At 41.9% G+C, this 24238-nt stretch overlaps 1 protein-coding gene across 4 annotated transcripts in view; it reads right to left on the bottom strand.

Moving 5' to 3' along the window:
* Positions 1–24238, bottom strand: part of LOC147031818 (cysteine protease ATG4B-like) — a 106080-nt gene that overhangs the window by 24750 nt on the left and 57092 nt on the right. For 3 of the 4 annotated variants that reach the window (XM_085867900.1, XM_085867917.1, XM_085867926.1), the window contains 5 exons: positions 22429–22595; positions 22073–22151; positions 17162–17331; positions 4688–4744; positions 3352–3460 (listed from right to left, as the gene is read on the bottom strand). In XM_085867900.1, the coding sequence (XP_085724026.1) occupies positions 3352–3460; positions 4688–4744; positions 17162–17331; positions 22073–22151; positions 22429–22595 (582 nt within the window). Of the gene's footprint in view, positions 1–1098; positions 1229–3351; positions 3461–4687; positions 4745–17161; positions 17332–22072; positions 22152–22428; positions 22596–24238 lie in introns of all 4 variants that reach the window. The other variant, XM_085867908.1, reaches the window with a different exon arrangement.

Raw genomic sequence — 24238 nt, 5'->3', positions numbered from 1 at the left:
ACTATAGTCCAAGTACTGGACTACTAAACGAAAGGGCTTTGAAGGTGCCAAAAAGGCAATTTGTGTTCTGCTATGTTAAAGTATATCACAAGTAATAAAGATCAAGTAAAAAAACAACAAACAACACGAGAAATGATCATGTAAAACTATCTCTACATCTTTCTTTGAAAAATGGTTGTCCCTATAAGAGGTTGTGTGTGTGTGTGTGTGTGTGTGTGTGTGTGTGTGTGTGTGTGTGTGTGTGTTTTTGGTTTTTTTTTCAATTTAACTTTGTCTTTTCTCAGGACAACCATTATTCAAAGAAAGATGAAGGGATAGTTTCACATTATCAATTCTTTTGACCATCCCTACCAAATTTACATTCTTGTTGGTGTACCATCCATACATCCTTTTGCATTTTTAAAAATGTTTTTATTTCTTGTTTCTTTACTTTTTTCGAAATATGTGTATAGATGGTCAACTACTGATTTACAAATGTTGTTGTACCAACTCTGTAGACAAGCTCACATTGTAATGGTACTGTATATACTTTATAGACGATCTAACATTCTAAATAGTACATACCTTTTGTCAATATTCTTTCGTTAACCACACCCATATATTGTAACGAATCTGGAACCCATCACACACAACAGCCAGAGTCCATATAGATCAGTTATATCGGTAAGTATGTGTTCTAGGTTGGGTCCCGTCCTATGTTTAATGGGTAATTAATTGTACGTGCGCTGTGAATTATTTTATAGTTAGGATTATTACATCACCAATAATGACAACAACAACCCTCTGCTCGCGGCATTGTCCACGCTCTTCGAGTGCTCGCCGGCATGTGTGCGTGGGCGGGATTCCATGCCCCAGGCGGTGTGGATTTCGCACCAAATATGGTCACGAAGCGTTTCGCTCTGGCTTGGCCCAAACATGGGCACGGAGCGCTTCGTTCTGGCTGCGCGCCAAATAAGAATTGAAGATTGCGCCCCGTCTGCTCAAGCGCGCTTCTATCTGGGTCTGCGGCTGACTGCATCCCGCGCATCCGAGGCGTCTCGTCTGGTGCATTACAACAAGCGGTCGACCATCTCATCACGGGAGATCACCTCATCTCACCTCCTCTGGGTTCAGCTGCCCGAGTCCATTCTTTGGCGACTGGTGCTCCGGGAAGGTGCGGTCGTCCAGCCGCATGAACGCGGCCAGCTAGCCAGCACGTTCTCTTCCCTCAGCTCGTCTTCCCTCCGAACTGAAAGGGCAATAAAGGCCTCGAGGTCCATCTCTTTCTGGGGTATTTGTGTGTGCGTGTGTGTGTCCGTGGGCCCTGTCTCTAAGTAGAATTGTTTAAGGAATTGCTTGTACATTAGATACCTTTCTTTATTCGTGATAACTCTGCTCTGTGTTTCCCTCCCCGAATATTGTTATAAATAAATATCCCTTTTGTTGAATGTACCAGCTTGTTCTTTGTCATTTCTGCCATTGGTTTGCCACAGTGCGTATTGGGGATTAGGAAGGCCGTTGTTGCCATAATTGTTCATTTGGACCGACAGGCATCGGTAACCATCCGCTCGGGTTACACACGGTTCGAGCACGGTAACGGCTCTTCCCACTCGAGGCCTGCCGAGGGTGTGAATTCACCGGCAGCTTTGCCGTGTGGGTACTTAGGTATATTGAAGTTTGGCAATTAACCCTACCCCACACGGTCGAATTATTGGCGATTTATGGTCCTGAAAGGAGCCCGTGCCTTTCGGACTTATCCAAGGGTCATGACCTAAATTCCGGTGTGTTCGGTGGAGCTGACTCTACTGCTCCCCCTAGCGGTCGTGCTCGCCACCGAAACCCAGCCCCACAACAATATATTCCCTTGGGCAAATGTGTCGAGCGGCCCCGCTCCCATCAGGCTGATTGACAGTCGTTGTCTCACCCACCCCTCTGTTCCATTGCTCTTCCTTTACAAGGGAATGCAATTTTGCGTACTTTTTGTGGAATCCTTTCAAGGTAAAATTACGATAGCAAGGGATGCTGAACCAAGTAAAATTATGTCGGATGGTACCAGTCATTGCGATTGAGAGAAGCAGCACGGGAATATGCCGTTTGAAGATTTTTTATATATTTTTTTTGATTAACGAGAAGATGATTTGCCAGTTTTGACCGATCTCGGGGGTTTTTTTTTGCCTTTGCAATGGTCTGAAGTACTAAAAAGTGATCTCTGCTGAGACAATCAGCTGAACAGACCAGGTGGGCTCTTATATATAACCTATGTGACTTTTTAGAGAAGATACTCCAACTTTAGTTTTGTCTGTAGCAGGTGGGACTGCCATTTTTTTTCACACCATCCCCACATCGAGAGTACGAGCACACACTCTGATAAAATTTAAATAAAATTGATATTTTAAAGGTTGTTGGAAAAAAAAAAATCGGACGTTTACTGCCATTGATGCAGCGTCTTTTACACCACCTTATTTAACACGTTACATTAGTTCTTCATGCCTGCTGTTTGTGTCCTTTATGACATGCCTAAAAACAGCAAGTTTCCTGTTTGAAATGATTTTCAATTTTGTTTGACTGCCAGACAGGCAGACAGAGTAAAATAATTAATTCACTCCTCTCTGCACATGCACGATCAGGATGACTTCAGATGAATGAATGCTCAGTGTGCTCTCTAACAGATTATATATATATATATATATATATATATATATATATATATATATATATATATATATATATATATATATATATATATATATATATATATATATACATATCCAGTGGTTATATATTTTATGATAAAATGCATTCAAGAGGAAGAAAAAGCAGAACATCAAGTAAAACAAATACTGACTGGTTGGATTTTGAATTCACCAAACATGAAATAGATTGCTCATAAATTAAAAATAAAAGGCCAAGTTGAGTCTGATATTACTGCATAACATTTGGTTTGAAATTGAATGGTGAGACTAGGAATTTGTATCAAATTTCAAAATTGAATGAGGCAAATGTGATTTTGACTGGCAAAACAAAATTCATTCCGACCCATAAATTAAATTGAATGCTTCAAATTCGAAATTGAAACGTTAATTCATCCAGCATGTGTGAAAATGCGTGAATTTGAACGCTCAGACGAAATCAATTGAAATAATGATAAAAATGGTGGGAAAAACCTCATTGCAGTTGGAAATATTAAAAAGACACTAAATTAATCAGTAATCACCATTACAGCACCGTTTTTATAGCATGAAGTTCAACATCAAGAGGAACAAGAAGTGTGGTTCATTTTATTCAGTGATTGGCAAGGAAGATTGAAGTAAGAGCATACAGAGAGAATGCAAGATTATATACACATATATCTTTTCATATCAAGACACTCACCTGCACCTCCTGCCTGGTCTGAGGGTCCCGATGGCAACACAAAGGGGGGCCAATGCTTCGGGCGTGTTGTTACGAGTTCAAACATTGGAAGTTGATTTCCACACATGACCTGCCATTTGAGAAGGAGGAGGGGGGTGCAGAAAGATCACCCAATCTTGCTATAGATGTTGTCTGACATTTGTGCATTTGAATTGCCACTAAATCCAATTTTGTTTATCAACATCTTGTAATTTCTCCTCATAAATGGATTAAGCAACAAAAGTTTCAGTGCTTGTTTTTGTTTTTATGAAACGTGTTCATATTGGGTTGACCAAGAGCAGCACTTTGGTATGTACACTCCATACACAGATTTTGTGTCAGTGTGACAGCCGAAGTTAAGTTATGTGAAAACAAAATGGCTATCTGAGCTAAGCATGCAAATTGGTAATGATAACCTGTTTATAGATGATCACAGTAAGTTTACAACTGGCAGAAATGGTTTTAATAACATGATGAACTTTTAAGATGCCAAAAGACAATAAATGATATATTTACAGAGTAAGGGACTGCAAATTATCAAAAAAGTCGGATTTTTGTGCTAATTTATTTTAAAAGAAAGTTGTTATATTTATTTGGAATGGCCAATAACAGATACAACTCAAAAGCATCTAAAAATGCAAGGCGTCCGTTTTATACTCAAGCGAAACTTGATAAAAACGACAATTAAAAAACAAGTACATTTTATTAATTTGTGTTCTCCACAATCAAATAATAAAGGTTTGTTGAAGATTTGATGACAAAAGCTCAATTAGTAAAAATGTTATGGCCTGGGCATACACACTGAATCTCAATATGGGAAACGAGGATTTTGATGAAAACATTAATGGCTGGTTTACTACTTAACTGATGATGTCATACTTACAATGCTTTATTCCCAATTGGGAGTTGCATGAGATGTGCCAAGTTTCAAATTTTCCATGCAGCCGTTTCAGAGATACAATGTTTCAATTATTTTTGCATTTAATCCAAGATGGCTGCCATACCACATGACCTATGACATCACAATTTTCATTAAAATATACTCCATGGGTGGGGGTGGAGGGGGGAGGAGTCTTTCCTACCCTGAAAATTTTGTCAATCTGACAAGTGGTTGCTGAGAGAAAAAAAAATATTATTTTATGCGGATTTGATTCACGCGGGGGTTTCCAGGAACGTAACCCCCACGGAAAACAAGGAATTGCTTTATACAACGAAACATGTGGAATCTTTACTGTGAAAAAAGTACAATAACATCCTGCAGTACTGTACAATGTACTATGAGAGTGGAGTGGGGGGTTGGGGGGGGAGGAATCCTTACCGTGCGAATGTGTTCACACCAGCTGTCAAAATCATGCTCTGTACAGCAGAAGAATCCCTGCAGGAACATGGATGTGCCATTACAGCAAGTAAATGATTATCAATTCAGTAATCTGACCACTGCACAAAAGTCAAACTTATACCTCTTCGAGATGTTTATATTTCATTAACTCAAACATTTTGTTGAAGGCACAAGAAACAAAAAAATACGAAAGGTTTCCTGCACATTGTGTTTCAGCATTAACAAAAAATCCTTTTGAAACGGTGCAAGCAGAGGAAAACTATAATTGGAATACGCACATTATTCTCACCTATCATAACACATTCAATGAGGGAGATACAGTGAGGGCTTTTTGTGCAGTGAATATTATGGAGTGGAATCACGAGGGGTTGGGTAAAGCCTTATTGAAATGTCCTTATGGGAATGGGTTTAATTCCCATGGCTGCTGAGAGTGAGAGGTTACAATTATATCAGTTCCCCGAGACAAAATGGTGATCTGTCCAGGCTTGCTGCGAGTGCTCCGACGCTCGGTTAAAGAGTAGTATGTGCTGACTAACCTACCTCGTATTGTAAAGGAAAAAGAAATGTAAACCATATTTAAACACAATCCTTCATTGCATTGGGTATGATGCTGGCCAGGGTGTAAACAAAGGTTGGGACTTAAAGGGGCTCCGATATTACTCATTTATGCAAATGAAATTTTATCGATAATAATATGTATGTGTGTGTGTGCGTGCATGCATAGTATTGTGAAAATGACTTATAGGAGCTTAGAAATAGTCATTTCCTGTATTACATGTCTTCGTGTAAGAGTGAGGTAAAACAAATATGAACCAATTGTTGTATAGAAAGCATGTGGTCCCCTCACAAACGCTAGTGTCAAAAAAACGCTTCTCCCTTCAATCCTTTTTAATGTTTTATTCCATATAATCTATCCTTTTATGTGCTTTTGGTGAATAGCGGCCTTGCATATCAACCGAGGCACAAGTTTGGGTGTGACTTTGCCGGGCCGAGAACTTTTGAGAGTCGTTGAGAAGCTCAGTTGAGGGGTTTCCCCTTGAGTGACACCTGGACGGCCAATGGGTACCGAGCGGGCGGGCCTTGGCGATGTCAAGGTCCAGGGCTAGCTGTTGACACCTCAGACTCATTTGATCTGGGGTTCGTCGAAGGAGGCAGTGCTGCACAAGGCTCCGAAGGGGACGAAGCCTGTTTGGTATGCGAGTGATCCATCCCTCCACCCAGGAGCTGTTTCCGCAACCAGTCGGCTCTCCCACTGTCATTCAAGAGGAGCCCGTGTTCATCTCTGGCCGCCTCCATCTGGTGGTTGCCCTTGACAATTTTAAGGCACGAGAATGGGCTGCAATTGGTATTCCGTATCCTGTAATTTATTTCTGGTCTTTCTCCTGTGGAATGCTTTAGACCTTTAAGGATATAATAATTGAGACCTTCCGACCATACGAATCCCCAGGGCACATATCTCTTGTTTTAAATAAGTTGATTATAATGAGGGCATTGCTGTTCTCTCCCTCCTCCCTGTTTGAATTCACACTTTGAATTCCCTGGTTCTCATCAAGTTCTTCAGACAGTCATGATCGCTTGGAAAATAGCCACGTTGGCTTTCACAATCCTTTCAGAGGATTGGAGCGAGTAACGCTCAATTAAATTCTCTCCCCTGCTGGGGGTGTGGTGATCCGCTCACAATGTCATTCTGAGTGCTCGGCAAGCCGCCTGATCAGCCATGGATGCTCCAAGCCGAGCCGGATCAAGGGTCTATTTGCAAGGTATAAGTGCAAATATGCCCTCAATCCGGCTCGGAGCATCTGGATTGATCGGCTGACATGATCCCAGTAACACTGGAAGTCAGGTTGGGATTTGAACACGAGTATGAATCCGTAACAATAAATATGTAGTCACACAGTCTGCAGCAGTAATCCAAATAAAACACAATACTCTCACTTATTATGGCTACTGTGTTCACATTGGGCCTTTTTCCAAAGAAGGCCAGCTTAAAGCTTTTATAAAAAAGCCCATGTCAAGCGGTTCCAACAGGCCTGGGTACCAGTGGGGCTAATCCAGCAGCGTTTATCAAAGTTAGAAGAATTTAACCCTCCAGGAACTCCAAATGAACCGAATTGTTCATTCAACAAAATGGCAAACAAACCAGTTGCAGGCCATTCCTTAGGAAATAAACAATTAATACATTACCAGAAAGGATATGAAATACAAAACAATTTCACTTAAGATTACATTCGACAGTCTACACCATGAAATCAAGCTCTCTCTCCTCCGAGGAACCACACCAACAATCACTCACAATACCCATGCAGTGGTGCAGATGTATACAGTATGCTGAAACACGTCGGACTTGCTATAAACAACAGGAGAAGAACACGAAGAAGTTTGGAGAAGATGTCAGCTGGATGCTCAAGAAGGTACAGCAGGAAGGAAAAGGCGTGCTGATAAGGGCATGCAAGTCTCAAGGGCACGCAGGAGAAAAAAATGCATAGTATCCTCCATTTGCCTCTTCTTCTTGCTCTAACACTGTTCTCTTTATGCCTCCTCCAAGGACAGAGTGGAGCTTTCAATCAACAACAAGCCACCACCAATCTCCACCTTAAGTTGCCACCCATCTCTGCCCCAAGCCATCATACATCAAAGAGCCACACACGATACATGATGAGAGACAGCAAATTTAAGGCTTGTATTTAAGGGGAGCGGAGGGAATGGGAAGGCGACACGAGGGGAGGGGAGGGAAAGGGAAGGCGATGCAAGGGGAGGGAATAAGAAGGCGACACGAGGGGAGGGGAGGGAAAGAGGAGGCGACGCGAGGGGAGGGGAGGGAATGGGAAGGCGACGCGAGGGGAGGGGAGGGAATGGGAAGGCGATGCGAGGGGAGGGAATGGGAAGGCGACGCGAGGGGAGGGAATGGGAAGGTGGCGCGAGGGGAGGGAATGGGAAGGCAGCGTACCACGGCATCATTGGGGCAATAAAACACGTCCAAACAGCAGCGTTTTCTTTCTAACCTCCACGTTCTATCTAAAACCAGGTGGTAACATTTAGAAATCAAACCTAATGCTGTTTGATAAAGGCCTGCCTGCATGCAGTCCCCCCACCCCCACACACACATTCCTACCCACAGTCTCCCCAAAACATTCCTCCAACCTCCTCGGGGTCGATACTAAACGTGCACACGCACCAGCGATTTACTCAACCTTTCACTCGCACACATGCACGATTTCCCCACACCTGCACTGCACAGTGACACGTCATGCGTGGCTTCGATGCTTCAGCGCTGCACAAGTACATGGTTTGCGAGACGGCCGCATAATCTCCTCCACAGCGCCACGCACCACGGGCCCATGTTCGAGTTCAGATCGCGCGACCGCAACCAAGAACAGGCACGCACACACCCCAAAGAGTCATTTGTTCCCATTTCTACCACGTCCATGTGTGTAGTCTACACACCCCTTCACTTGCCGAAACTGACTTTTAATATACTGCAGTCACTATTCGTATATTTGTATTAATATTTTGTCATGAAAGCACACACAAGATGGTGTAAAGCAAAAAAGAAAAAAAGAAAAAAAAACGCCTCCACTTGCAGCAACAAAAAAATTATCTTTGCTTGCAGCAATTACTGACCATTAATATATTGGCAGAACAACAATAGTGTATTTATATTCATATTTTGAAATGTTAGCAAATCGCCCAAAATGGAAACGGCAAACTATAGAAGTCATTGCTGAAAAAAAGCCCCTCTGTGGACTGTGCAATCATGGATTGCATAAGCAGGTTATGAAGCACGGCGTTTCACTCAATGAATTTACACTTTCCGCACATTCCATAATTTTTTCATGACTCAATATAATTATCCGAATAATAGGAAAAATAAAACAACTTAAGTTTAATGCTTTGCTTAAATAAATACACCAAGTTATAAAAATTACCCCCGTGTGGGGGTGACGGTCATCTCTATAATACCACAAGTTCTCAATGTTCAGTTATGACCGAAGACTACTGCGCAGCTCGAACTGTGCAGTTTGGTTAAAGATGACTCGGCATTTTGGCGCACGCGCACGAAATTACATTTTGAAAATAAATGCCGACGTTTACATTTCGGGTTTTGAAACTTTTGCACCTTCGGCGGAAAATGTATAAATATAAAAGGCTAAAAATGTGTTTTATATTTATATTTCATTTCTCCTTCCTTCCTTCTTTGCGAATCGCATCGGCATTTTTGGCCATCTTCCAGATCACGTGACGATCAAACGGGAAGGAAATTCAAAAATCTGTCCTGTTAGATACAAGATAATATTTTTTACTATCATAATCAATAAACAGTTGCCGAATATCTTGTAGAATGGCAGACGAGATAGGTTTTGAAAATAGCGATTTTTTAACTTACGTGACTTCGTGACCCTAACCTTGAACCCGGACAAAAGTTATGTCGTTGTGCAACACTCATCGACTTCTACCCACATACTAAGTTTCATCAAGATCAGAAAGAAAAATTGTTGACGGACGGACGTACGGATATTTGGTCCGGCTTTATGAGGTCATCTCGGTAGAGATGACCTAAAAATCACCGATTTGTTAAAATTTTCGGATTTCACGACAGATTTCAACACTAATTTTGTTCATCAGATCTGATTCTCAAATTGGACTTAATATTTTGATAATATACTTTAATTCGTCCGTGACAGTAGATCGTGTTTCCAAATCGAAGCATGTTTGAATAGGCCGAACAAAATGGTGGCTGAAGATTCCAGCAAGCATAGAGGGCTGACCAAGATGGCAGCATGCCATCTTGGTAAGGCTTATTTTGGTTTTTTTGTGACGAGGATCCCCTAAATTATCTTCAAAAGGGGTGTTTTAATTCACCCAAACATCCAATTTTCACTGTTGCACTTCCTTGGAGTTTTCTTAGTTTGCATGCAAAGTTTCAGGTTGCCAGGTTTTATGGTTTTGAAGTTATGGAGTCGACACAGCGACGCAGCAACACACACACACACACACACACACACACACACACACACACACACACACACACACACACACACACACACACACACACACACACACACACACCCTTTTATTAGTATAGATAAGTGCATTCCAATCGTATGTATTTTATCGATGTACTCACGTCCCGTACTTTATAGACAAATGGCATCCACATTATAATGGTATGTACTTTATTGTACGTACTCGTACCTTATAGATGTACTCATTATTAATTGCACATACGTTATAGACCGACTCGCATTCTTAATGGTACATACTTTACATGCACACTCGCTCTCCAATGGTACGTACTTTTAGAAGTACTTGATTGACAAAAAGATATGTAATCCTGGCTACCACCAGGTGGAATTTGTGGACAGACACAAACAACCAAACGGACCAAAATGCAATACCCTCTCCTCTGATGAGAGCAACAATATACAGTGTGTGTGTGTGTGTGTGTGTGTGTGTGTGTGTGTGTGTGTGTGTGTGTGTGTGTGTGTGTGTGTGTGTGTGTGTGTGTGTGTGTGTGTAATGTGTGTGTAAATATATATATATATATATATATATATATATATATATATATATATATATATATATATATATATATATATATACATATATATATATATATATATATATATATATATATATATATATATATATATATATATATATATATATATATATATATATATATACATATATATATATTCCCACAGGTTGCTTTTGAAAAGAGTTTGGTCCAGAATATGATGGTCAGCTTTTATACATATTTGAAATATAAATGTATTTCATTTACAGCAATTGTTGGCCTTGGCCACCATTCATTTCAAGAAGTATGTGCTTCAAAATTTTGTTTTGGGGTTTCAATTGTAATACTCGCATCACTCCGAAAAAATATCCTGGCATTGTACCAACTAATGCCTCCTACATCCATCAACTACAGTACTTTTCTGCCATCCTGATGGCAGCAACATGCATGTGCACACATTCTTTCACAGCAACAGACCTATGGGCAAATTTCTATTGTTTATTCATCTTCACAGCAAATGATTCACTCATTTAAGATTGTTGTGATGGGAACTGCTTTCAGAGAATAAAAGAGATGGTTGTGACAGAGATGGGTTTCCCAGCATGAAAAAAAAGAAATCAACCTCAAGTGTTTGAGTTCTTCCATAAAGTAAGAATCATTATTCAAGTGAAGTTCATGAAGACACAAGATAAATATAAATAAGCAGAACATAAAAGATCTATGAGAGCCATGGACAGCAACCAGCCCTCCTGGGCCATGTGTAGAGTGCCTCTGTGTGGGGAGAGTGCTTCATGGCAAGTAAAGTGGAGTTAAAAATAAAAAAACAGAATTAGCATTAAATGTAGATATGTGCAGGAAACACTTGGTCAAGGTGCAAATGACATTCAAACTTGGAAATTTTAGTAGAATAAAAATAGTCTTGTGTGATCGTAAGTACAGATGGAAGCGAGTGAGTATGTTTTTTTTTTTTTTTTAGGTACACAGTCGAGGCTTGTAGAAGAGTGAGAGCACAGAACAGATCAGGAAGCAAACGTAACAAAAGGAACAACAGAAAGAGGGGGGAAATGCCAACAGCAGGACATTGGGAGAAAACGAAAGGAGAAGGAAAAACAAAGGACGTGGGAAATGATGAGGGTGAGGGGAGAACGCAAGGGGTGGACAATATGGATACAGAAGCAAAAATTGGGGGTACGAGAGGGAGAGGGAGTAGGGGGTGGTGGGTGGTTAATGAGTGTACAAAATACTATGGTTTTGGATGGGGGGTGATTTGAGATGGCGTTGAAGAGCTGTCTTGTAGACCAGGAGGGAAGAATGAAATTCAAGAGAATGTAGAAGTTGGTTCTACAGGTGGGAAAAAGCGGAAAAATGAGTGGAGGTGAGCAGTGATCCTGTACCTCGGGAGTTTCACAAGGAGGGGGTTGCTGGTGCACCGTGTGCATCCTGAAAATACCTAGTGGGGACAAAGCACACCAAGGGTGCAAGACCATAAAGGAGGCAGAAGAAGACAGAGACCACCGACCTGTTGACAATGGCAAAGTCATAGGCCCAGAGACTCGGATTAATAGCAAGAGATTCCAATGATCTTGTTGGCCTTTCCACGGCGTCAAGCTGAGCAAGGTGTGAGGCAAGGGTGTCGGTCAGACGCAAGTGCAGTATTCCATAAATCTGCAGATGAAAGCTTTGTCGGTGGACAGGAGCTCAGGTGTGCCAATGAAAGACTTTGCACGACAGAGAATGCCCAGTCAGAGCTTGGCTTTGGCGGCCAACTTTGAAATGTGGTTTGCCTAAGAGAGATCATGGCTGAGAGTGTGACTCAAGAGTTTGAGTGACTGAACTTTTTTGAGAGAGTTGTTGACGAAAGTATATGGGAGGGTTTACGGTGCGGTGTGTCAATGTCTGAAGAGATCGAAGAGGCTGCTGCCTCTTTCACAAGTTTCAGGTCATTTCTTGAGGTCTGTTTTGAATTTTTTTCCAAGGCATTGGATAAATGAGAAATGCACAGAGGTTCCCAGTTAAGTTTAACGTCCATCCGATGGACGGTGTACACATAGATGCCTCACCCTAGCTGCGAAACATCAGGATGACAGTTTATAGCTGGGTTGAGATTCAAACCCAATGTGGATGGCTCATCGGCTAATATACATAACCTCTCGGCTATCAGGCCAGCACTAAGATAACAATAGCACAATTAACCAAATTACAATGTTATTTTTCAACTAAAAACAAACAACTGAATAGAGATGTAATGTCATCATTGTAGAGCCGCAAACAGTAGGTTCATGGGCATCGATAGCCTCTTTGATCATGACCGAGCTGCCGGGATTCACATTGGGGATGAGGGGGCGTGAGGGGGGAGTTGTACAACCAATGCAAAGAGGCATCCCCAATAGTTGAAGATGAAAAGTTAGACCCATTGCTGTGGGTCTGAATTTATTGTACAATTAATCAAGACAACATTTGTGTGGAGTCAGTGCAAAAATAATATTCAAATTTATAAAATACTAATGAGGGGTTATTGAAAATTAAAAGTGGGTGACCAAAATGGTTCAGGACTCCAGGTGTTAATATAATAGTATTCCGTATGTTGATGCCAAAGGATAGTATTTAATTAGCAGGATGACAGGCAAGCCTCGAATGTTTAACCAGTGGAAAACTTCCCAAGAATAATTAGAATAAAAGAAAACCACAACCTGTTATTTGTGAATCCATGCATAATCAGCCGTGCTGGTGAGGTCGCTTCTTGCCGAGCACAGCTTGAGGTGTGCTCAGATCATAAAAGGCCCAGTTTGAGGTTTTCTCTAAATGTGACTTTTTCTCCCCAGACATTGGACGAATGAGAAATACACTGAGCTTCCCAGTAAACAGTCATTTTTGCTTTCATTTTTTGCCACGCCCATGAAGAGAATGCGAGCACGGTGCTATCCACTATTCCATGGCAAGGTGAGAGTCTGTGCAAAATCTACTCGCAAACAACAGAAATAAGAGTGTCTGTTAAAGTATAGGCTTCCTCCTATGTCGAATTTATGGCAAAAATGCAGACTTCAGCAAGTCGCTGTTGTTAGAAATTCTAAGCATATTACAAGCAGTTAGGGTTAGGGTTACATCATACACCCAACCTGTCCACCAACTTTCCTCCAAATCCATAATTAACTTTTGTAGATATTGTGCTATACCTATGTCGGTTTTAGCCCCATCACTCAATGGTGAAATCAGTTAAAAAAATGATCGTATCCAGATCTTCACCAGAATTGAACCAACTCGTCCTTGTCACACACCCAACCTGCCCACAAAATTTCATCCAGACCCTTCCACAACTTGCTGAGATATCCTGCACACAAACAAGCAAACAAGAAAGATGTCGCGCAGAGCACGAAACTTGCGAGATTCAGTGACCTGATAAACAAATCCTCTTGAAATTTCAAGTCAATCAGATGAAAATTAAGGATTTTTTTTTTTACAAATTCCACCTAAGTTGTTAACCTTTCACCAATGTTGACCTCAAAATAGTGGTTGGTTGAATTCATTGACATGATATGCTCCTATGCTCCTATGGTGAAAACTTCGTGTCAACCTGACAAGCGGTTGCAGAGAAAAACACTCATGTTCTGTGCCGACAAACAAACAGACAGACAGACAGACAGACAAATGGACCCAAACGAAATACCCTCTCCTCTGGCAAGGGCAACAATAAGGCCAAAAAAAAAAAAAAAAATGTTGCATTGGCGTAACGGGTCACTGAAAAATAGGGTAGGTCGGTCGGGATCTTTTTTTTTTTTTTTTTTCCTAATAAATCCCTCCCAAAATCTCCCCCGGCTCGAGTACCACCCTTTTTGTCGGCGGGTTCTGTCCGAAACACTTCCGGGTTTTTGCGATCGCGATCGCAATCAACAAGATACTTGAAAACGACAGCAAAACAACAAAAATAGCAATAAAATAGGGTGGGCAAAATTTTTCGATAGCAAAAAAAACAAACAAAAAAAAAAACGTAGGGTCGGCGGAATTTTTAGGGTCGGGCGGGTTACGCCAATGCAACATTTTTTTTTTTGGCCTAAATGTACATAGCAGTGCATGTGCTCACTGGCAATTTAATTCAGAACTAAAAAGCATCTCAAAATGCAAGGTCCGTATGCGTCCGCTTTGTACTCAAACTAAAGTTAACGAAAACGACAGTTAAACAAAAATTGTATATTACATTTATTTGTGCTCTCTGTATTGTCATGATAAAGGTTTGAAGATTTGATGACAAAAGCTCAATTGGAAAAAATGTTATGGCCTGGACATACACACTGAAGCTCAATGGTAAAGAAAGAAACAAGAAAGCAATTTTTAAAACGGGACATCTAATACTTGACATGCTGCGGCGTGGTGAAGAATGGCTATTTATAGTCACTATGACTTTTCCCTTTTTACATTTTGACCCAATGCTAATTATTTTCTCCACATTCTCATATTAAAGATTTGTTGAAAATTTGATGACAAAAGCTCAAATGGCAGAAAAAGAAAAAAAAAAAGTCATGGTCTGGACACACACACACAGACGGACACAATGGAAAAACCCGCTCTCCCACTACATGGGGGTTGGGAGGGGGGGTAATTTGGGGATATCTGTGCGTGGGGGGGGTGGCTTTTAGAAGATTAACATTGCTTTCATTTCATTTTTTACAGGAAGAATAAATTATATTTAGAACTGGTCAAACGAAGTGAGTTTTCCAGCTAAATGGGGTTTATTAACAAGGAGTACATCATTTCTTAAATAAATAAATTGACGCATTATTCAAAAATAAAATGTCAGGGATAGTCATTGTTATATTATCGAAGGTTTTAACTCGAACATGATTTTTCACATCAGAAAAAATGAATATTCAAACATCTCTTTTGGGTCCTGGCATGTGAAAATGCATATTGATGTTTTCTTTGCAAACTCTGCTGCAACTCCAGCTGCTGAGAGCATTGTGCTGCTTTCACTTTCTCTCTTCTAATGAAATGCATACATCAGATCATGTGAGATTCAGACAACACTTAGTTTCAAACAAAACAAATTCATGCACATTAGTGTGATGAACATGTCTGTAAAAAGTGTAGATATAAAGCTCAATTTGTGTTTTTTGTTTATATAGGGTGTCCCCAAAAAATATACAACTTTTAAAATGCTTCATTTGATCCTAAAAAAGCAGTAATTTTGTTACGAATGCTTCATTTCTTGTTGCAGAGACCCTGAAGTTCATTTTGATACCAAGCAAGCGCCAGAAAAATGCCAAGACTGACCGTACAACAACGGACAAAAATTGTCGAACTTTGGCACCAGACGGAAAGTGTCATACAGGTGCAACGTCTTTACTCGAGACATTTTGGTATCCACTTGTGCCATGCACCAAACTTTCAGACAATAAAGTGAACCATCGCAAAGTTTACCAATGTGGAAACCATCTGTGACCTTCACAAGGGTCACAGTGGTCGGAAGAGGACAGGTCGTAGTGAAGAAAATGTGGAAATGGTGAGACAGGCGGTCGTTCAGAGTCCAAAAAAATCGATTCGACGACTTTCTCCCGAGACAAACATTCATAAGAGCACCGTTCAGAGGATCCTTCGCCAAGACATTCATGCCTTTCCAAACAAAATTCAAATGGAAACGGTGCTTACTGATCAACAGAAATGCAAACGACTAGACTTTGCAAATTGGTTCTCAGGAAAGTTTGAGTAAGATGCAGACTTCCTCAAAAAACTTCACATGACGGACGAATGCCATGCTCACTTGTCCGGGGAGGTAAACAAGCAAAACTTTCGGTACTGGGGAACTGAAAATCCTGGTAATGCATCAACTGAACTTGTGCCTCGATCTGTTCTCAAAGTCACCATGTGGGTGGCGGTTGATTGGTATGGGATAATTGGTCCATACTTCTTTGAAGATGACTCGGGACGCACTTGCACGGTAAACCAGAGGAACTATCGCGAAATGATTCAGGAATTCTATCTGCCTGAGCTACGTACTCAGGCCCGTAGGAGAAACAACCTGATCCAGATGAGAACCCAGTGGTTCCAGCAGGATGGGGCACCGCCCCATACAGCCAGGGAAACAAGGCGTTTTCTCAACCAACATTTTGAGAGCCGCTTTATCTCCCTCTACGAAGACGTTGAGTGGCCACCGTATTCCCCTGACCTTACTCCTCCAGACTTCTTATTGTGGGGGTATCTCAAGGACAGGATCTATGGAAACCCTCGGCCTCAGACTCTTGATCAGCTGAAGGAAAACATCCATCGAGAAATCCAGAACATTCCTCAGAAAACGTTTCCCAAAGTGATGGAGAACATGACAACGCGTTTGCAGGCAGTGATCGGACAACGTGGAGCCAACGTCGAACATGTGGTCTCAAAGAAAACGACGATTCTATACCAAAATTTAAATTTTGGTGGCAATTTTGACATTGGTACAATAAACTTCAACCTTTCAGCTTTCTATCCAGCCATATATCTTTTTTAAAAAAAATATGTTATGACCATCATCTTTGCAGATGAAAAGTTGTATATTTTTTTGGGACACCCTGTATATATATATATATATATATATATATATATATATATATATATATATATATATATATATATATATATATATATATATATATATATATATATATTTATTTAAAAACTAAACAAAAAAAATACTGAAGCAAATCCAACCAAATTTTGCATGTTGCCCAAGGGTAGCCAAAGGATGATTTTGGTGTGGGTCATATATCTGAGGGAGGGGTACAGTGTGGGGGGAGGGCGGGAAGACCCCAATTCTCTCTATGTAAATGTGTATTGTATAGCTCCACCTGGTGGTAGCTCGTATTACAAATCACCTTCTTCCATAAAGAAAGTTCAAAGAACTTGACAGTATGCATTACGGGTACTTTTGCTGGTGGCTGTATATGGGTTATATTAATAGCCCTTACCAGAGCGATTGAAGGGTCCAACTGAGACATGTCCATGCGGCATGGCGGATGCATGCAATGATATGAACAATCGGCATTGGTCATCTCTCCCGTCTCACCCATCATGTCATCGTCGCTCACATCGACAGCTGGCTGTACCGTATGGGGATCAAGAAACAGCAGTTCTTCACCTGGGAACAATGTACAGGGTATGCAATATGCATTGTAAATAAGAGGTGCGTGTGTGTGTGTGCGTGTGCGTGTGCGTGTGCGTGTGCGTGTGCGTGTGCGTGTGCGTGTGCGTGTGTGTGTGTGTGTGTGTGTGTGCGCACAGAGTTTTGCATTCCAGAGCAAAGAAATTGAAAAGGTGTCTCAATGTCTCTGTGGGAAAAAAGTTGCAGAATGCAACATCAATCACCAAGGTCTCCACAACAAGATGAGAAGGTTAGGGGTAAAGGGTTACCACCAGCCTTGTAATCACATCCAAGGGAAGTTTGATGTGTCACAGTCAGACGCCAATATAACAATTACGAATGCAGACACCTTCAGAGTTCTCTTTCAGAACTGTGTGTGCACCAAGGTTATGAGAAAATGAAAGTAAAATGGAAGACAAGTGGTTATGTATCCGGTCAGCTTTAAGTGAGGTGCTGCAAGGCTTCCTCGGTAACGGGTGGAGGCGGCAGTCAGATCAGTTCAGAGAACGCAGAGGTTCTTGAACCCTTCTTTCAGCAGAGAAACTGCTTGTACAACAACTAGCTATGTCGTGGCTGCACAATTGATCGACAGAATTCTGTAAAGGCTCAAAGAGTTGCTAATCAAACAGTGAGGGGTGCAAAAAATGATTGGTTCCTAGTCCGGCAGATATGTGAAATATTCTGGTAGTTTTGTGCGTTTGATGATGCAAGCATGAAATTTGGTACACAGTCCAAGCTGTCTAGCCTGAGTTTGAATCTCGGCCCAGCTATAAACTGTCATTCTGATGTTTCATCGGCAGGGTGATTCGTCAATGTATGTGCCATCCCTCGGATGGACATTAAATGGGTGTCCCGTCCACCAGCATGAGTTGGTGGACGTCAAAGACCCAGTGTCCTTCGCAAAGAGTAGACGAGCTATCGCCAGCACCTTGGCCAAATCAAGAAGGCAGACTTCCTTGATCACCTGAAAAACTTGGTCCACACAGTAAGGAGAGAGTAGCAGGTTCCCAAGGAGTAGGCAGATGCTGTGCTGACCCATCCCCCAAAAAGGTGTCATGACTCATTGCGACAACTGGCGAGGTATATCCCTCTTAGATAAAAGTCAGTAAAGTGGTCATTAGAATACTTCAGGACAGGCTACAACATTTTGTTGATGAAGAATTATCATCAACAACTGTTGATGAAGAAGAAGATGAAGAAGAAGAAGAATTGTTGATGATGAAGAGTCCCAGTATGGCTTGCACAAGGACCATGGATATGATTTTTGCCATTCAAAATTCATGGAGAGATCATGGGAGCACCGGAAAAAAAAACACATTTTCTATTTACCAATCCTACAACTCTGTACCACATGAAGCAACACGAGTTTTTGACTCAACTATCAGGTCAGGTCAGGTATGGGAGCATATGCCAGAACAGCGCGTCACTGCGTCCACTTTCCGCCGGTACTCCAGGGGCCTCCGTCTGGCCATCCCCCAGGCAGATGCCAGGCCCATCCCCATCTCCTTGAGATGGTCAACCTGCTGCAACCACGAGGCACGTGGTCGGCCCACTGGCCTCCTCCACTCATGAGACTCCCTCGCTGAGAGAATCTGGTGAGCAGGATCAGCGTCAGGAAAACGAGCCACATGTCCATACAGCCGCAACTGACGCTCACGGACTATGCAGGTAACAAATCTCATCCGAGTCTCTCTCAGCAACCGCTCGTTGGACACAAAATCCGACCAGCCACCAAAGGAATTAAGTCTCCGTCTCAGATCCTTGGTCAGAGTCCAAGTCTCGCATCCATAGAGCAAGACTGGAAGTACCAAGGACCTGAAGACTCGGACTTGCGTCCTCCCGCACAGGTACCGGCAGCGCCACACCCCATGATCCAGTGAATCCATGACTCCCCAGGCCCGACCTAGACGTCTATTGACCTCTGACTCACAGCCAGCAGAGACATGAATATCACTGCCAAGGTAAGTGAATCTCTCCACGACCTCAACATCCTCACCACAAACAGACACAGACAGGACAGCAGCATCCAAGATGTCACCGAAAGCCTGGATCTTAGTTTTGACCCAAGAAACCCGTAATCCCAGCGGCTCCGACTCCTCATTCAGCACCTCGAGGGCCACCAAAAGGATATCTAAAGTCTCCGCAAGGATGACTGCATAATCTGCAAAATCAAGGTCCGAGATCAACATTCCCAAACGATGCACCGCAGCTTGATCTCTCCGACATCCTCCCTAAAATCCAGTCCATACAAGTGCTGAAAAGTGTGGGGGCCAGTACACACCCCTGACGAACTCCAGTAACAACTGGAAATAAGTCAGAGATGGTACCACCACATTTCACAGCACTCAGTACCAGAGTAGAGTTCAGACATCAGATCGATCAGTATTGGTGGCACCCCACGAAGACCAAGAATCCTCCAGAGGACATTCCGATTCACTGAATCGAACGCTTTACAGAGATCAACATAGGCTGCAAGCAGCCCCTGCCGAAACTCTCATCTGCGTTCAGTGAGGACACAAAGAGCAAGGATACGGTCAATCGTTGACCTCTCTGGTGTAAAGCCTGACTGCTCTGGACGCTGGTGCTCAAGCAGATGGTGGCGAACCCTATCGAGAATTATCCGAGCAAAGACCTTGCCCGGCACTGAGAGCAGCGTCACCCCTCGGTCGTTGTTGCAGTCTTGGCGATCACCCTTCCCTTTCCAGAGAGGAACAACAAGGCCCCTCTTCCAATCAGTTGGGATGATGCCTGTGTTCCAGGCAGAGCACAAAACTGCATGCAACGACACGAGTGCAGCATTTCCACCAGCCTTGAGAAGTTCAGCATGGATGCCACAGATCCCTGGAGCTTTGCCCCATTTCAACCGGTTCACCGCAGCCTGTGTTTCCACAAGCGAAGATGAACCACAGTTGATTCGAGGGTCAGCAACAGGGATTGTAACACCCTTGACGTCCAACTGGACAGCTGGTGGATCAGCCTGGTACAACCGCACAAAGTAACCGGCCCAGCGGGCCTTCACTTCAGACTCCTCTGTCAAGAGCCTACACTCAACTATCGACCTGCTCCAATCCTTTGCGCAAGGCATGCAGACTGTCATACAACTGTATGGAACTCCACTGGATGATACCATCAATGAGAATGGGGTAAGATAATGGGTTTTTTTTCAGTGCATGTGCTATTAAATAATAATGCAAGTCTTTGTGTTGATTGGTGAGCAGAAAAAGTTCACTTTCGATGAGCATGGGTACGTTTAAAGTACAAGCATAATCACAAGTTATTTTGAAGATATACACACTGTGCAGAAGTCTTAGGCAGATACTGCCTCAGACTTTTGCACAGGAGTGTACATGCAATGCAGGACAGACTCAGCTAGCTGAGATGCAGTTTATAGATGATGCAGCTCCACTTGCCATCACCAGGTCTGGCACTCAGATGATTCTTCATGAATATATCCAAGTGGCTTCTAATTTTGGTTTGACTGTCAGCCAAACTAATAAGAAAACTGATGACCGGCAGGGAAGCAACAGTGGATGATAATGCCCCTATTCGAGTAGGAACAGGTGAGATTGAGCATGTCATAGAGTTACTGCATTTCCTACGGCGTTTCCTATTTCCTGCATTTCCTATTTCCCTTGCAAAGTACTGAACACCAAATATATCCACTTGGTCTTCCTGAATGGGTCCAAGTGCTGGACATTCCTCCTTTTAGGAGGAATCTTTAGGGACTCAACCCTTTACATATGTACTCATACCAATCGGTGTATCTCATGAAGGCAGCAGTGGGCCCAGAGTATCACATCTCAGGAAAAGAGACGGCGTTAGGGAGAGCCTAGAACAGTGACTGCGAAGATCTCCAACCACAACCTGGAGTGATTGGGGAACATGCCCAAGATTAGCTATTTCAGCTATTTCAAATTATATATTTGCTAAACCCAAACATCAGCCTTGTCCTCAAGGAAGCCCTCATAAATGCTGGAAAGATGTGATCCACAAAGATCTGAAAGAGGTTCTGATTCATTTTCCAAGTTCAAGAGTATACATGGTATGAAAGGGCATCAAGGTCAAGGGTAAGGTGGTGTGGCATTTAAAGAGTGGCTGGAGTAGATCTCATAAGAACGGAACAGCACAACAATGAGAAATCAATACTTGAAGTGCAATGTCGGCAGTTTATGCGGTCCTTCAGGAAAGAAAGCAATACGAAGAAGCACAAGTGCGTGTTGGAAAGACAGAAACCAGTATGTCAACAGCGAGGAGCTGTCCATTGCTCCACTTGCAGGAAATGCTTTCATAGCAGGCCAGATCCACAGTGGGTGTGAAGTTCACTCGATCATTAGCCTTGCTTCTTAAGTGGGCTGTGTGACCATGAGGGTCGTGTGACCATCAATATGGCAGCAAAATTACAAGACAGTGTGTGTGTGTGTGTGTGTGTGTGTGTGTGTGTGTGTGTGTGTGTGTGTGTGTGTGTGTGTGTGTGTGTGTGTGTGTGTGTGTGTGTGTGTGTGTGTGTGTGTGTGTGTGTGTGTGTGTTCTGTCCTTTCATCAAGCTGAGAAAAAGAATGCTAGATGTTTTGCAAAACAGTCTTTTAGAGTATTTTTTCTCCTGTATGAAGTATGATATACAAGCCAAGACAAAATAAAATTTTGGAAGAATGGGGAAATAAAAATAATATGAGGGAAAATGTGGGTGGAAAAAAAACAACACCAAAACTACATAAAAGGGCAGAATTGGAAACCTTACCAACAAAACCGATGAAATAATGAGCGCTGTTTGGCTGTCCACCAATGAAGCCAAGAGAATATGGAGAAGTGAGACAGGCCTGCAATACAAGGGCACAGTAGTTTTGGAATTAACAAAATTTATGGTTTTCCCTTTATCTTGGAAACCCCACTCACCTCCACCCTGCTATTCACATCTCCCTCCTCACCAACTAAATTCTCCCTCAACCTTTTTATCACAACCAACCACCAACTCAGCACATCTTAAAAAAAATATATATATATATATATATATATATATATATATATATATATATATATATATATATATATATATATCCTCCAAAACTACATCCTCAACAATCATCAGATCCAGACCTTCAAGCTTGAAATGTATGCTGTGTTGACATCGGTCAAGCCCAGCCTCAGTGGTACAAGCAACAGTAAGGGCCGCCAACTTGACCGATAACTTGCACCTTGCTCAGAGTACCTTTCACAAGGCTCATGTTCGTGGGGTTTGGTTGATGATGTCAGGCACAGTTTCCCTGAACAGTACAAATTTTTTTTTTTAAAAACACATCACTTGGAAACAACAACAAACCCAACTCATTATATATTGAAGCTTAAATCATTATAATTGAAGAAATAATGGTTCAAATAAGGATAATTCCACAGGAAGATAAAACGACTGCACATGCAGCAAGCTGATGAATCTCAAAAACTTTTGCTAAACCCAAACTCCATGATAGAAAAACTTACCTGCAGTGAACTTCCTCCAATTTGAATTGATCGGATCCAGAGACCACCATTAGAGTGAGTGAAAATTATAATTTGAGAAAATTTATCAGCAAACTAAAATGAAGCAAAGGACAGGAATTGTGGAGGGATTCGAATTTCATGTACAGTATTGTATAATCATTCAATGGTACCGGCACCTTCATCATACTACACGGCATCTTAAAGTCAACACAAAGTTAGGGTAAAATAGAAACAAGGATTGTCAAGAGGGCGTGATAGTGGAGGTAGCACTTCACCCTGTGTGCAGTTCATTATAATGAGCTCAATAGTAAACATGCATTGAGGATGGTCTTTCCTAATGTTTGCACATCAGCGTTGGGCATCCAGGCTTAACAATTTGGTCGGAATTGCCATAGGAAATGTAAGCACCAATGAGTTTCCACGTGCAGCAACTATCTTAAAAACACTTCTGGCCATACAATGAAGTACTCAAAAGGTTCCTGTCCTTTCATCAAGACAATGAAGAAAGTATGGTCTCATAACACCATATTGCCACATGCCGCAGGCACATGCTTATTGATAATCATCCTCCATGACCACTCCATCTCTAAGCTTGCCCATCGGCATCATGATTTTCAGGTAAACTTTTTCTCATTCAATTGTGTCAAATTATGTGTTCATCCGTCCATAGTCATCGTTAGTTGGAAGAAAATCCCAGTTGGCACACGGCAATTATAACCTTCCTTGAAGAAGTATAAGCAAATAGATGTGGATCCCAATTGCTGTAAGTGAAACGCATGATCACTCCAACAATTACTTCACTCAAAACCTGTCCCTATTAAAAATGGCAGTATTAGAATTCGTGAGATTAGTCAACATAGTCCTCCATTTGAAGTGATGAATTCAAATTGGTGAAAGTCCACTGTCAAACGATTTCCTTCTCCTATATAAATGAAATTACTAATAGCAGTTTCACAACATAATGCAATAATCAAAGCGTTGAAAAGTGAATAAACATACAGTGGGGAGAACAAGTATTTGATACACTGCCGATTTTGCACGTTTTCCCACTTACAAAGCACGTAGAGGTCTGTAATTTTTATCATAGGTACACTTCAACTGTGAAAGACGGAATCAAAAACAAAAATCCTGAAAATCACATTGTATGATTTTAAAATAATTAATTTGCATTTTATTGCATGAAATAAGTATTTGATACATCAGAAAAACAGAACTTAATATTTGGTACAGAAACCTTTGTTTACAATTACAGAGATCAGACGTTTCCTGTAGTTCTTCACCAGGTTTGCACAGACTGCAGCAGGGTTTTGGCCCACTCCTCCATACAGATCTTCTCCAGATCCTTCAGGTTTCGGGGCTGTCGCTGGGCAACACAGACTTTCAGCTCCCTCCAAAGATTTTCTATTGGGTTCAGGTCTGGAGACTGGCT

Source organism: Eptatretus burgeri, chromosome 2 (assembly GCF_056783735.1).
Source record: "Eptatretus burgeri isolate ZD-2024b chromosome 2, Ebu_testis_v1, whole genome shotgun sequence".
Taxonomy (NCBI): domain Eukaryota; kingdom Metazoa; phylum Chordata; class Myxini; order Myxiniformes; family Myxinidae; genus Eptatretus; species Eptatretus burgeri.
The sequence above is the reverse complement of the archived record's forward strand: the minus strand, read 5'-3'. Positions and strand labels throughout refer to the sequence as shown.